This window comes from Hydra vulgaris, chromosome 03, assembly GCF_038396675.1.
Source record: "Hydra vulgaris chromosome 03, alternate assembly HydraT2T_AEP".
NCBI lineage: Eukaryota > Metazoa > Cnidaria > Hydrozoa > Anthoathecata > Hydridae > Hydra > Hydra vulgaris.
In genome coordinates this window covers 69,859,928-69,871,622 of record NC_088922.1, presented here as the reverse complement: position 1 = coordinate 69,871,622, position 11,695 = coordinate 69,859,928, and the positions used below count along the sequence as shown (strand labels likewise).

The following is an 11,695-nucleotide window of genomic DNA, read 5'->3' as shown; positions in this document are numbered from 1 at the left end:
ATATATATATATATATATATATATATATATATATATATATATATATATATATATATATATATATATATATATATATATCGTCATCATCGGTGGTAGGTCTTCGCAAATGGCGGTCGCGTTTTTTCAACGATAAAAGAGAAAGAGAGAAGATAAATATAAATAATAAAGATAAAACCAAATTATAATACCACGTAAATAATGATTTATTTTATATGCATAAATAATTCGTTAACAATCTTAAAAATCATCTTTAAACAAACGCACATAAAAAGTCATACAAAAAGGAAGGAAAGAAAAAAAAGGATAAAAGAACTTCGAATTAAAAAAAAAAAGAACGCTTAATAAACTTAAATAAAGATAAAAAAAAAAAAAAAAAAAAAAGAACGAAAGTGAAGGAAATAAATAAAATAAAAATTAAAAAGTAGAAAAACAAAAAGAAGAATAAAGTAAACTAAGAAAAAAGAAAGAAGAAAGAAGAAAAAGCAATAGTAGAACTAGAAGATAGTAGTGAAATTTATGAAGAATTTAGTTTATTTTATAATACGCTTTTAATTTAATGTCATTATACTTTTCTTTTTTTTTAACTTTGTTTTATTTATTTTTCATTAATTTTTTATTTATTGTTTATTTATACTTCTTCTTCTTTTTTATTATTTTTATATTGTTATTTAGGTAAGAAGAACTAACGGTCTTGTCACAGAGCACCGCGGAAGTGCATTTAATTAAGAAGTTTACGCCTCCTTCCTTACGCGAATATATTTATTTTTATTTTTTTTTAATTTATATATTTGTTAAACACCCACTATATATTACAAGTAAGGTAAATAAAAAGTTTCAAAAAAAAAAAAAAAATCTCTATGATCTAGGAATTTTATTTTCAAGAACATCCTTGAAGATTGCTCTTTGTTCTTTTGAGTTCCAGTACTCAACTGCACATTTTAAGATTTTAAGATCCGTTTCAGGAATTATATTTTTTAAACCAGTAATTTTTATTTTTTCTTTGTGTTGCATCAGTTTCTCTATATTTAATTTATGACTATTGCACAGAGCCTTGACGCTATCTACAAAAGGTCGTGGACCTGATTCGTTGTTCAACTGCGACTTAAGAATATCAAATGTCATTTTATTTTTCAACAGGCGAATAAATAAGTTTATCTTATTTTGTTGCGTAACTATAGATATATCTTCAATACAAAATAGGGGATGTATATAATTTTTACTATGTTTTGAAACGTTTAGTAGTGACTTCAGTGCAATTCTTCCTACTATATCAAGCTTTTGCAATAACATTTCTTTATGGTCGCAAAGCTCAAGACCATACGTTAGTGTTGGAACAGCTAAAGTTTTATATAACTGGACAATAGAGTTTGGGTGAACAAAACGAATTCCAGCTTGAATTAAAGACTGTATTACTGCCCGGAAATGGGATATTCGGTTATCAATGTTTAAACGATTAAGTGAGGTAATTGGTGAATATTTTGTGTCCCATATAAAGCCTAGATGAGTAAGTTTATTGTCTAGTTTTATTTTTTTGGGTTGAGTGTTATCGTGCATTTTTTAATTTGATGTTTTCCGGTGACCAAAAACTCGGTTTTGTCAGCATTCAATTTTATGCAATTTTCTTTTGTGTAAATGTTACAGATATTAATTGGCTTTTGTAGGCCAGAGAGGGTGGAACTAAGAAGTATAATGTCATCAGCATATGCTACAACACCCGTGTAGTTTCCATTTATTGATGTTCCTACGACACTTTCATTTTGTAAGGTTTCTAGTAGGTTTTGAGTGTAAAGATTGTACAAATGAGGCGAGAGAATCGATCCCTGTCTCACTCCTTGCGTTAGATAGAATGGAGATGATTTGCAACCTAGATAAGACACAGAAGCACAACTTTCCCTGTATAATGACGATATTGTATTAACAATATACAGTAGTAATTTTTTATTATTGTACAGTTTCTCAAAAAGAATGTCCCAGTTGCAGTTGTCAAAAGCTTTTTCAGCATCGAGGGAACAGAGATAAACAGGTGAGTTGTTGTTATAGTGTTTAATTGTTTCACTAATAACAAATTCGGTGTGTAGGGTTGAGCTATTTTTGGTGAAACCGAATTGAAGAGGATGAGCTTCTTTTAGATCTGGACAGAATATTAGGATTATATATTCGATTAGTTTTGTGAAGATTGGAATGATGCTGATACCACGGTAGTTATTTGGATCAGTTAATGATTTTTTATAAGATTTAGCAAGTGGTATTATAAGTGATGTAGACATCGACTTTGGCGTTTGACCATGATTAAGAGAAAATGTGAAGAATTTTTTTAGCCATTCTATTTGGGCTTCACAACGCAAATATTTTAAATGTTCTGCAGAGATTCCAAATGCATCTTTGGTTTTGTTTAATTTTAGGCAAGAGATAGCCGTTCTTATAATTTCATCTGATATTATTACAAAGTCAAATTTTGTACAAGGTGGAACTTGAAAACTCGTCGCGGTATGCGTTATAGATTTAGTGTTCAACCGTTTTTCGAAACTATCGGCGAATTCTCTTGTGATTGACTCCTTGTCCTTTTTATTATTTATTGTAAATAATTTTGAGTTTGCATCAGTCTGTATATTTCTAAAAGTATTCCAGAAGTTTTTTGGATTGGTATTTTTTAACATCTCGATTTTTATGTATTTTTTGTAAAGGTTATAGTTTTGTGCTTTCTTAACAGCGTTTCGGAAATTTTTTCGTGCCATTAGGTATTGGTTAAAAATGTGCGAACTTAAATCTTTTACGAAACCCGTGTCACGCCATTTCTTAAAATGAAATGTAAGAACTTTTTTACTCCTATTTAACTCGGGAGTCCACCAAGATTTCGAATATAATGATTGTTTTTTCTCAGATAAGTGTTGGCTAAGAGCCTCAAATGCACTTTTTGTAATCAAATTATAGATTTTGATAAGTTCTTTATCGTAATTGTTATTTGTAAGGCTAAGACTTTTAATATTATTATTTACGAAATCATTATATAATTGTATAAAACGTTGATTATTCCAAGCATAATTTGGAATGCTAATTTTGTCTGTCATTTTGTAAATATTCTCTTTGAGAGATCTTCCAATGAGTTCAATTACAATTGATACTGGCAAATGATCACTCATATTCTTAGGTGAAAAGGGGGCAACAAAACAGTTGTAATACCTAAGAGAAGTGTTTTTTGAGATAGCTATGTGATCAATATATGATGCATTTGGTAGTGTATTATGTTGATATGTTATCTTAGGGCCTGAACCTTTAATTACGTCCACTAGTTCAAATTCACTCGATTTTATAAATTCTGATAGAGCCGCGGAGTAATTATTTTTTGTGAGACTTGATCTTTCTAGTAAATCGTATATTTCGAGAGGAAAAGATTGAAAATCACCAAATACAATTACTTCGCCGATACCCTCATAATTATTAACAAGGCCTTTAATTATATCTAACTGATTTGTGTATTCATCTAATGATGTTCGATTATTCCGCGATGAAGTTAGATAAATACCAATTATAACAATGCTAGTATTATTTTTAACAAGATTTATAGCAAGAATATGATCATCTTCATATAAAATAATGACATTTTGAAACATATGTTTCCGAACCAGAAACGCATTTCCGCCAAACGGCCGACCTTGCTCGCGCTTATTTGCCTGGTGGAAGTACGAAGAGTGGGTGTTTTTGCAAATATTTTTGATTATTGAATGTTCAAGTTTTGATATCCAATGTTCGCATATAAAAGTAATATCATGGGAAGTTATCAAGGATTCAGTGTATTCAATGTTTGATTTAAGCCCATGACAATTAAAAGTACATAATTTTATGAGAAATTTATTTTTCTTTAATACGCTGTCGGAAGCCATTTTGATTTATAGAAATTTTCCTGGTTGCCGTTGTTTTCCAGATTTTGGGCTAAGTTAAAACTTAAGCGCTTTTTTCGAAATGGTTTGACTATTATATTGTTATCCCATAGAGAAGGGTTAAATACTTTATTTTTTTCTGTGTTATTTATGGTAACTATATACGATCTGTTATACTCGTTTTCTTTATTTAAACATACCGAAAACGGGGTAATTCCAATTTCTGTCTCCATATAGATTTTAAAAAGCTCTTCATTAATATGGTTGCTTATGCCTCCAATAAAAATTTCAAATTTACGAACAATTCTTTCGCCAGCAATTGTTTTGTTTTCCGAAATTTTTGTGCCAAAAACGGCCTCTGACACACTATGTTATTTCATTATAGGCAAATTTTGCGTTTTTTGAATTGACTTTTTCTACCAACTAAAATAAACTTATCATTGTTTGTTTTTGGTGATGCTAGAATAATATCCGTATTTAAATTTTTTGTTTTTTCATTGGTACTTGCGGTTGATTTTATTTGAGCTACGACATTTGCATACGTTTTTAATAATTGTGGTTGATTTTTATCGTGTGAAAATGTTTTATCCAAAGTTTGCTGAATTATACTATTTGTATCATCTGGAATAATTTTTTTATTTTCACTATGCGCAAAACAATCGAGTTTTAGTTTCGGCGTTTGACTCGGCTGAAGGATAGCGGGGTCCGGGGTTTTCTTTCTTTTTTTTCTTTCTGTATTTCCTTTGACATATGAATCAGCTCTTTTAATGATAAAATTAGAAATTTATCGTGTGAAAGTTGGTCGGTATTTTTTGTTGAGATGACAACTTTAATAATTTCTTTGTGAAACTGTTTTTCACATAACGTGATTGAGAATATATAAATATCGTCAAGACATAAATTCGTTTTATACCTTTTAGGAAGGTTTTTTTCGACTGGGTTTACTGGGTCTAGTGTTACATTTATCTCGTTAAACTCATCGGTACAAAATGCATCTACTATTTCAGCAAATAGCCGTTCTCGAAGAGTTCGAATTAGATTTTCCAATAATAGATTCATATTTAGTATAATTACATCTTTCGGATGCGAGCATATTTCATCAATATTCTTTAGAAAATTATCTTCAAAGGTATTTATATCACACTTCAGCTTATCAAAGATGTCCTCAATTGAACGTGGTGGCATCTTGGCTTTGTAAATAAAAAGAGTATATATTCTTTCAGAGGCGTAGAAAGAATTTTTTGGTGTTTGAGATAGGTAACTTCCAGACATGGAGCAAACTCCAAACATTTATATGTTTATACTTAAGTCAAATAATGAGGGTTTGCAAAAAATTGCGATGATTGGAAGCTGGGAACAAAAAAGCCCCAAAATTTTCGCCCCCCCCTGCCCCAAACGTGAGAGCAACAAGTTGATGAAGTATTTTTTGTACTATTCTTAACTAGACTTATATTCATCGATAAATTTTAGATTTCATTTTGAAATATTTTAGCGTTTAAAAATTATGACCATATAAAGTTTAAACCCCCCTCAATTTGAGGGGGTTGCAAATTTTATATGGTAATAATTTTTAAACGCTAATAGATAATACTATGAAACTTAAAATTTATCGATGAATATAAGTCTAGTTAAGAATAGTACAAAAAATACTTCATCAACTTGTTGCTCGCACGTTTGGGGCAGGGGGGGCGAAATTTTTTCGGCTTTTTTGTTCCCAGCCTCCAATAATCGCAATTTTTTGCAAACCCTTATTATTTGACATAAGTATAAACATGTAAATGTTTGCAGTTTGCTCCATGTCTGGAAGTTACCTATCTTTAACACCAAAAAATTCTTTCTACGCCTCTGTATTCTTTCATCAAATCCATTAAAAAATTACTTTTTTTTTACAGTTTTCTTTTCTCTTAAAACACGTCTTGCTTGTATAAAAGTTGCGGTTATATGTTTTCGTGAATATATGAGTTCGTTTCGAACCTGAATCTCCTGCTTCTAAAGCAAGTGCTCTAACCACTGCGCCACGGCCGCATGTGGTTAGTGCGCTTCCTTTAGAAGCTCCTTCTTCTTCTTCTTCTTCTTCTTCTTCTTCTTCTTCTTCTTCTTCTTCTTCTTCTTCTTCTTCTTCTTCTTCTTCTTCTTCTTCTTCTTCTTCTTCTTCTTCTTCTTCTTCTTCTTCTTCTTCTTCTTCTTCTTCTTCTCCTTCTTCTTCTTCTTCTTCTTCTTCTTATTATTATTATTATTATTATTATTATTATTATTATTATTGTTATTATTATTATTATTGTTATTATTATTATTATTATTATTATTTTTATTATTATTATATATCTATATAGTTTGTTAACTTAGTTACTGTAGTTTTACTTATTAACTTATAATACTGAGTATAAACTTAATAATTTATTATTATATATTTTTACTTATTATAACTAGAATATTTTACATATAACACTGATAAACAAATAAAATTTTATGGTGCATATCTTGTTAACTAGGTGGTTTTTTAAAACAAATTAAATATGCTGATTTCAAATATGCAAACCATTTTTCACCATCACGTCAAGTTGTAAAGATATTTAGGTTTAAATCTTAAGTATTTAGGGTAAAGTCCCTAATATTGTTGAAAAAAAAGTTATTCAAAAGTATGTCAACCTGGGTCTCAAAAGAAGCGTATTTTTATAGAGATTTTAAAAATGTTATTCATTTGTAATAAAAATAAGTATTTTTTGTATTATTGCTAAAAAACATTTTGTTGAAATTTTTTTAAGAGACTTTAGCATTTTTTTACATAATTTTTTTGTCAATAAATTTTAAGAAAAAATATTTATGTTTTCTATTCTATTAAAAATATTTTTGGTTATACTGCGGTTCATATTGCTGTTTGTTTCCTTATTTTACTTCATTCAATCATTTCATTTTATAAACTGTACTACTTAAATGTCTACTTACTGCAAAGATTGTTTCAAGAAAATTAATGCAAACCATTACTACCTTCAATGTAATCATTGCCTAAACCTTTTTCATAAAAAATGTTGTCGTATGAGTGGTATGGAATTTAGGATATTGAAAAACTCTAAAGCATCTTGGTTCTGTATTTCATGTAGAAAATATATTTTTCCATTTAGCTCTATATCTGATGAGGAGCTGCGTCTGCAAACAGTAAATGATAAAGTGATTCATATTAATAAACTCTCAAACAACATATCATCTTTTCCGAACACCATATAGTCTAATCTTTATAATGTTATTAAGTTGATGGGAAACGAACTTAATAATTTCATTTCCCATCAACTTAATAACAACAATGACAATGACGTTAACCTCGAAGAAAACCCTATTAAATGAAAATATATGGACATAGAATGTTTTAATTCTGCCAACATCGACAAGAATAATTTTTTTTTTCATTTAAATATTGCTTCTCTTATTAAAAATTTTGACAAAAAAAAATTTGGCTCACTTTTATCTCTTATTAACCATGAATTCACTATTATCGAGATAACCGAAACTAAACTAAAAAAATGATATCCTACTAACTATCCCATTAAATCTTACTGGTTATGTTTATCAGCACATTCAAAAAAATCTTATTTTGAAGAAGTGCGGAGGAGCTTTACTTTATATATCTAATACATTAAGTTATAAACCTCGAAATAATCTTAATATGCTTAAGCGAAAGTTTTTAGAATCTGTGTTTGCGGAAATCACCTTTCCTAAAAAATCAAACATCATTACTGGCTGTATTTATCGCCATTCTAATATGAATATTTCAGAATTTATTAAACCATATTTAATTCCACTTTTTGAAAAGCTTTGGAAAAAAACAAAACCATTACTTTAAATAACTTTCTTCCTTTTATTTCATTCCAACAAGAATCACGAATCACTCCAAAACTCTAATTGATAACATATTTTCTAATGCAACTTCTACAAATATTTTTGCCGTTATTTTTACTTCAACGGTATCAGATCATTTATCCCAATTTTTCATACATCCATTTTATGTAACCAAAATTAATTCTCATAAAAGCTGCACTTTTCGTCGGAATTTAAAAAAAAATAAATTGCGAGGAATTATGTTGTGATTTCTCAAAAATTAGCTGGACTAATGTAATCAATGTCGACGAAAGTAAGACTAATAAATCATTTGAAGAGTTTTTCACAAGTTTCAATTCTCTTTTAGATAAACATGCACCATTAAAAAAAGTCAGCAATTGCTGCTTATCAAGGGATCTCAAACCTTGGATAATACGAGGAATCTTGACTTCAATTAAAATACGAAATAGAATATTTAACAAACTTTTCCAATTCATAAAAAAGACTTAAAACTTGAATGTAATAACTACAGACCAATTTCATTATTATCAAATGTCAACAATCTTTTAGAAAAATTTATGTATTCTCGTATTTACAACTTTTTGAATAATTCTGCTTGTTTTCTTATTCGACAGTTTGGGTTTCACTCAAATCACTAAACTTCTCATGCTCTTATTAGCATCACTGAAATGAATTGTGGTGCAATTGATAGTGGTTTCTTTGTTTGTGGTGTATTCATAGATCTTCAAAAAGCTTTTTATACGGTTGATCACAACACTCTAATAAAAAAAGTTAAACTACTACGGAATACGTGGTATTGCTAATCATTGGTTTTCTTCATATATCAGGGATCGCACTCAGTTTGTTTCAATTAATGGATTTGAATTCACACATTAAGTTATTAAATACGACGCTTCATAAGGTTCCGTTTTTGGGCCGTTATTGATTTTATTATATAAAAATGATTTATCTTGTTCATTAAAAAATTCTATGGCACATCATTATGCTGTTGATCCAATCTTTTATATATTAACAAATCAATTACAACTCTTTGTATATAAGTTAATCAAGATCTTCATTGCTTATGTAACTGGTTAAATAGTAATCGTATATCATTGAATGTCAATAAAACTGGATACATTATTTTTCTTTCCCCTCAAAAAACTGTTGTTAATATTCAAAATAAAAGTTAACGGAAAAAAACTTTTTCCGTTAAAATATATAAAGTATCCTGGAGTATATCTTGATGAAAACCTATCTCGGTATAATCAACTGTATCATCGTGAAAAAAAAACTTCCACGAGCTAACAGTATGCTTTCTCTAATTCGTTACTATGTTCCTATCTAAACTCTTCGAATGATTTATTATTCTTTATTCTCTTCTCACCTTTGCTATTGTTGTATTGTTTGGGGTCAAAAACAAAATGTAACTCCTGAAATACGCAAAGCAACACATACAGCCTGTAATACAACGGTCTATTGTAACAAAAAATCAAATAAAAGTCATTTTAAACCAATAAACAATCAAATAGGTGTTCATAATTCTAAAACCAGTCCATAACAAATAGTTTAATCATAAATATTAGCATTAACAAGAATGCGCAATATGCAAATGGCATTTTATCGTTCAGTGACTCTAAATGCACTCTTCAACGGGTTGCCCAAGGTTGATTACTCTACATTTTTGCATATACGATTCCAAATATATCTTCTTCAATAATCACAACTCAAACCTTTATACAGAATTAATTACCGGTTTATCAAAATATACTATTGAACGACCCGACTAATACAGAAAATAGTAAGCTATACTCTTCTATTTTCAACACAATTAAATATGGTAAGTTTTCGATAAAACAACAATGTATTTCCCAATAGAACCAGTGTATTCCTGCATTAATAAAAAAATTAAAAAAAAAAGTATCCCCTTATTACGGATTATTTACTGCTCAACAGAATTCAATTAAAAAATATATTGTTGGAGTGTATTTTTTTATAATTTCTCTGTACTAAAGTTGTCTTTGATATATAATTTCTTTAACAAATGAGTGGTTTTATTTTTGCTTTATTTATCATTTATCTATATTATATTTATTTATTATTGTGTTATAATTGCTACATTTTATGTTATATATATAATTATTTATCATATGTACATACAATTTATATTGTATTATAATTATTCTTCATATTATTGATACTTTATTATTATTATTATGTATTATTATTATAATTATTACATACAGCAGTACTAATAAAATGCCAAAGACATCAATAAATTTTTTCAAGACGAAAAAGTTTATTGATGTCTTTGGCATTTTATTAGTACTGAAAAGTAATTTATAATAAAATTACTTTTTAGTACTAATAAAATGCCTATAATATCAATAAATGACAGAAATCGCATCATTGTTTTACATGAAGAGGGCTGTAGTCAGGTTAAAATAGCCAAACGTGTGAAATGTTTGCGAGTTTCAGTTCAAAAGTAGTTAAAAATATAATGAACCTGGTGATGTAGTGGATAAAAAGAAGTCCGGTCATCCCAAGAAGTTAAGCCTACGTGATGAACAGTTTTTAAAAATAACAGCGCTACGATATCACAAGAAAGTAAGCAGAGAACTCGTTCAAGATCTTAAAAGAGCTAGAGTAACTTAAGTACATGCATCAATTGTGCAACGATCTTTAATAAAATCTGGTTAAAAGACTGTGTAGCTTATAAAAAACCTTTACTACGCAAAGGTAATAAAGAAAAAAGATTAAAGTTCGCCAGAGAGCACAAAGAGTGGCAGAAATATCAGTGGGACAAGGTATTGTTTACAGACGAATCTAAATTTCAAATATTTGGGACGAATAGACGTCAGTATGTTAGGCGAAGAAAAGGGAGAGGATTAAAGGAGCTATGTCTAGCATAAACTATTAAACATGGTGGGGGTAAAATTCAAATTTGGGGGTGTACTTCTTACAGGTACTACTTACAGTACTGTACTACTTACAGGTGAAAAATATAAAAATATTTTACATAATTATACTGTGCCTTCTGGACAAGTGACACCTAACCGAATTCTATTAATTTACGATGAGCGTTTGTAAATTTTTATTGATATGGTTGAATAGAAAAAAATATATAAATAAATATAAATTATGTCAGTGTATTCTACAAATAGAGTGCTCAATGTTCTTAAAGAACAGAGCAATAATAAATTTATATATATATATATATAAATATATATATATATATATATATATATATATATATATATATATATATATATATATATATATATATATATATATATATATATATATATATATATATATATATATATATATATATACATATACAGCGACCTCTAAACATTGTGAGTTCCACTTTTCTATACATGTTTGCATGCTTTTTTGGTAATCTTCTTTTTAGTATTTAATGATGAATAAAAATGTACAATTCATTACATGTAATGCTATTCAATTTTAAATAAAAATTTATAAACAAAATAAATAAATAAAATATATATATACTTGATTTGATTTAAAAGATATAATACTACTGATTTATTATATTGGTTCATGACTTATGTTATATTTGTATCGCACATTTTTCTTTTAAAATACAAAATTGCAAGGCATTTTAAATTTTTAAAAAGGAACTTTAATTTTTAGCAAAAATTAAGTGTAAAAGTATATTCATTTATTATCATTATTATTATTATTATTATTAAGTATCAATAATATTAATTAGAAACCAATACAGTAATCATTGGTAACATAAGACATCAATACAGTGACCTCTGTTAACAAAATAGATCAATACCATAATCCTTGTTAACATAAGAAATCAATGCAGTAATTCTTGTTAACATAAGAGATAAATGTAGAACATCAAGTTTTAAATTTAAAAAAAAATTGAAACAAAATATTTTTTATCAAAAAAAGTATAAAAACATATATACAAATGTTATATATGCATATATATATATATATATGTATATATACATATATATATATAT

At 28.0% G+C, this 11,695-nt stretch overlaps 1 protein-coding gene across 1 annotated transcript; it reads right to left on the bottom strand.

The window, feature by feature from the left end:
- Window positions 1-855: 855 nt before the first annotated feature.
- LOC136078878 (uncharacterized) lies at window positions 856-3,881 on the bottom strand. The gene is made up of 2 exons (XM_065794695.1): window positions 1,640-3,881; window positions 856-1,496 (listed from the first exon to the last, which is right to left on the bottom strand). The coding sequence occupies exons 1-2, from the start codon at window positions 3,879-3,881 to the stop codon at window positions 856-858; spliced, it is 2,883 nt and encodes a 960-aa protein (XP_065650767.1).
- Between the last annotated feature and the right edge of the window lie 7,814 nt (window positions 3,882-11,695).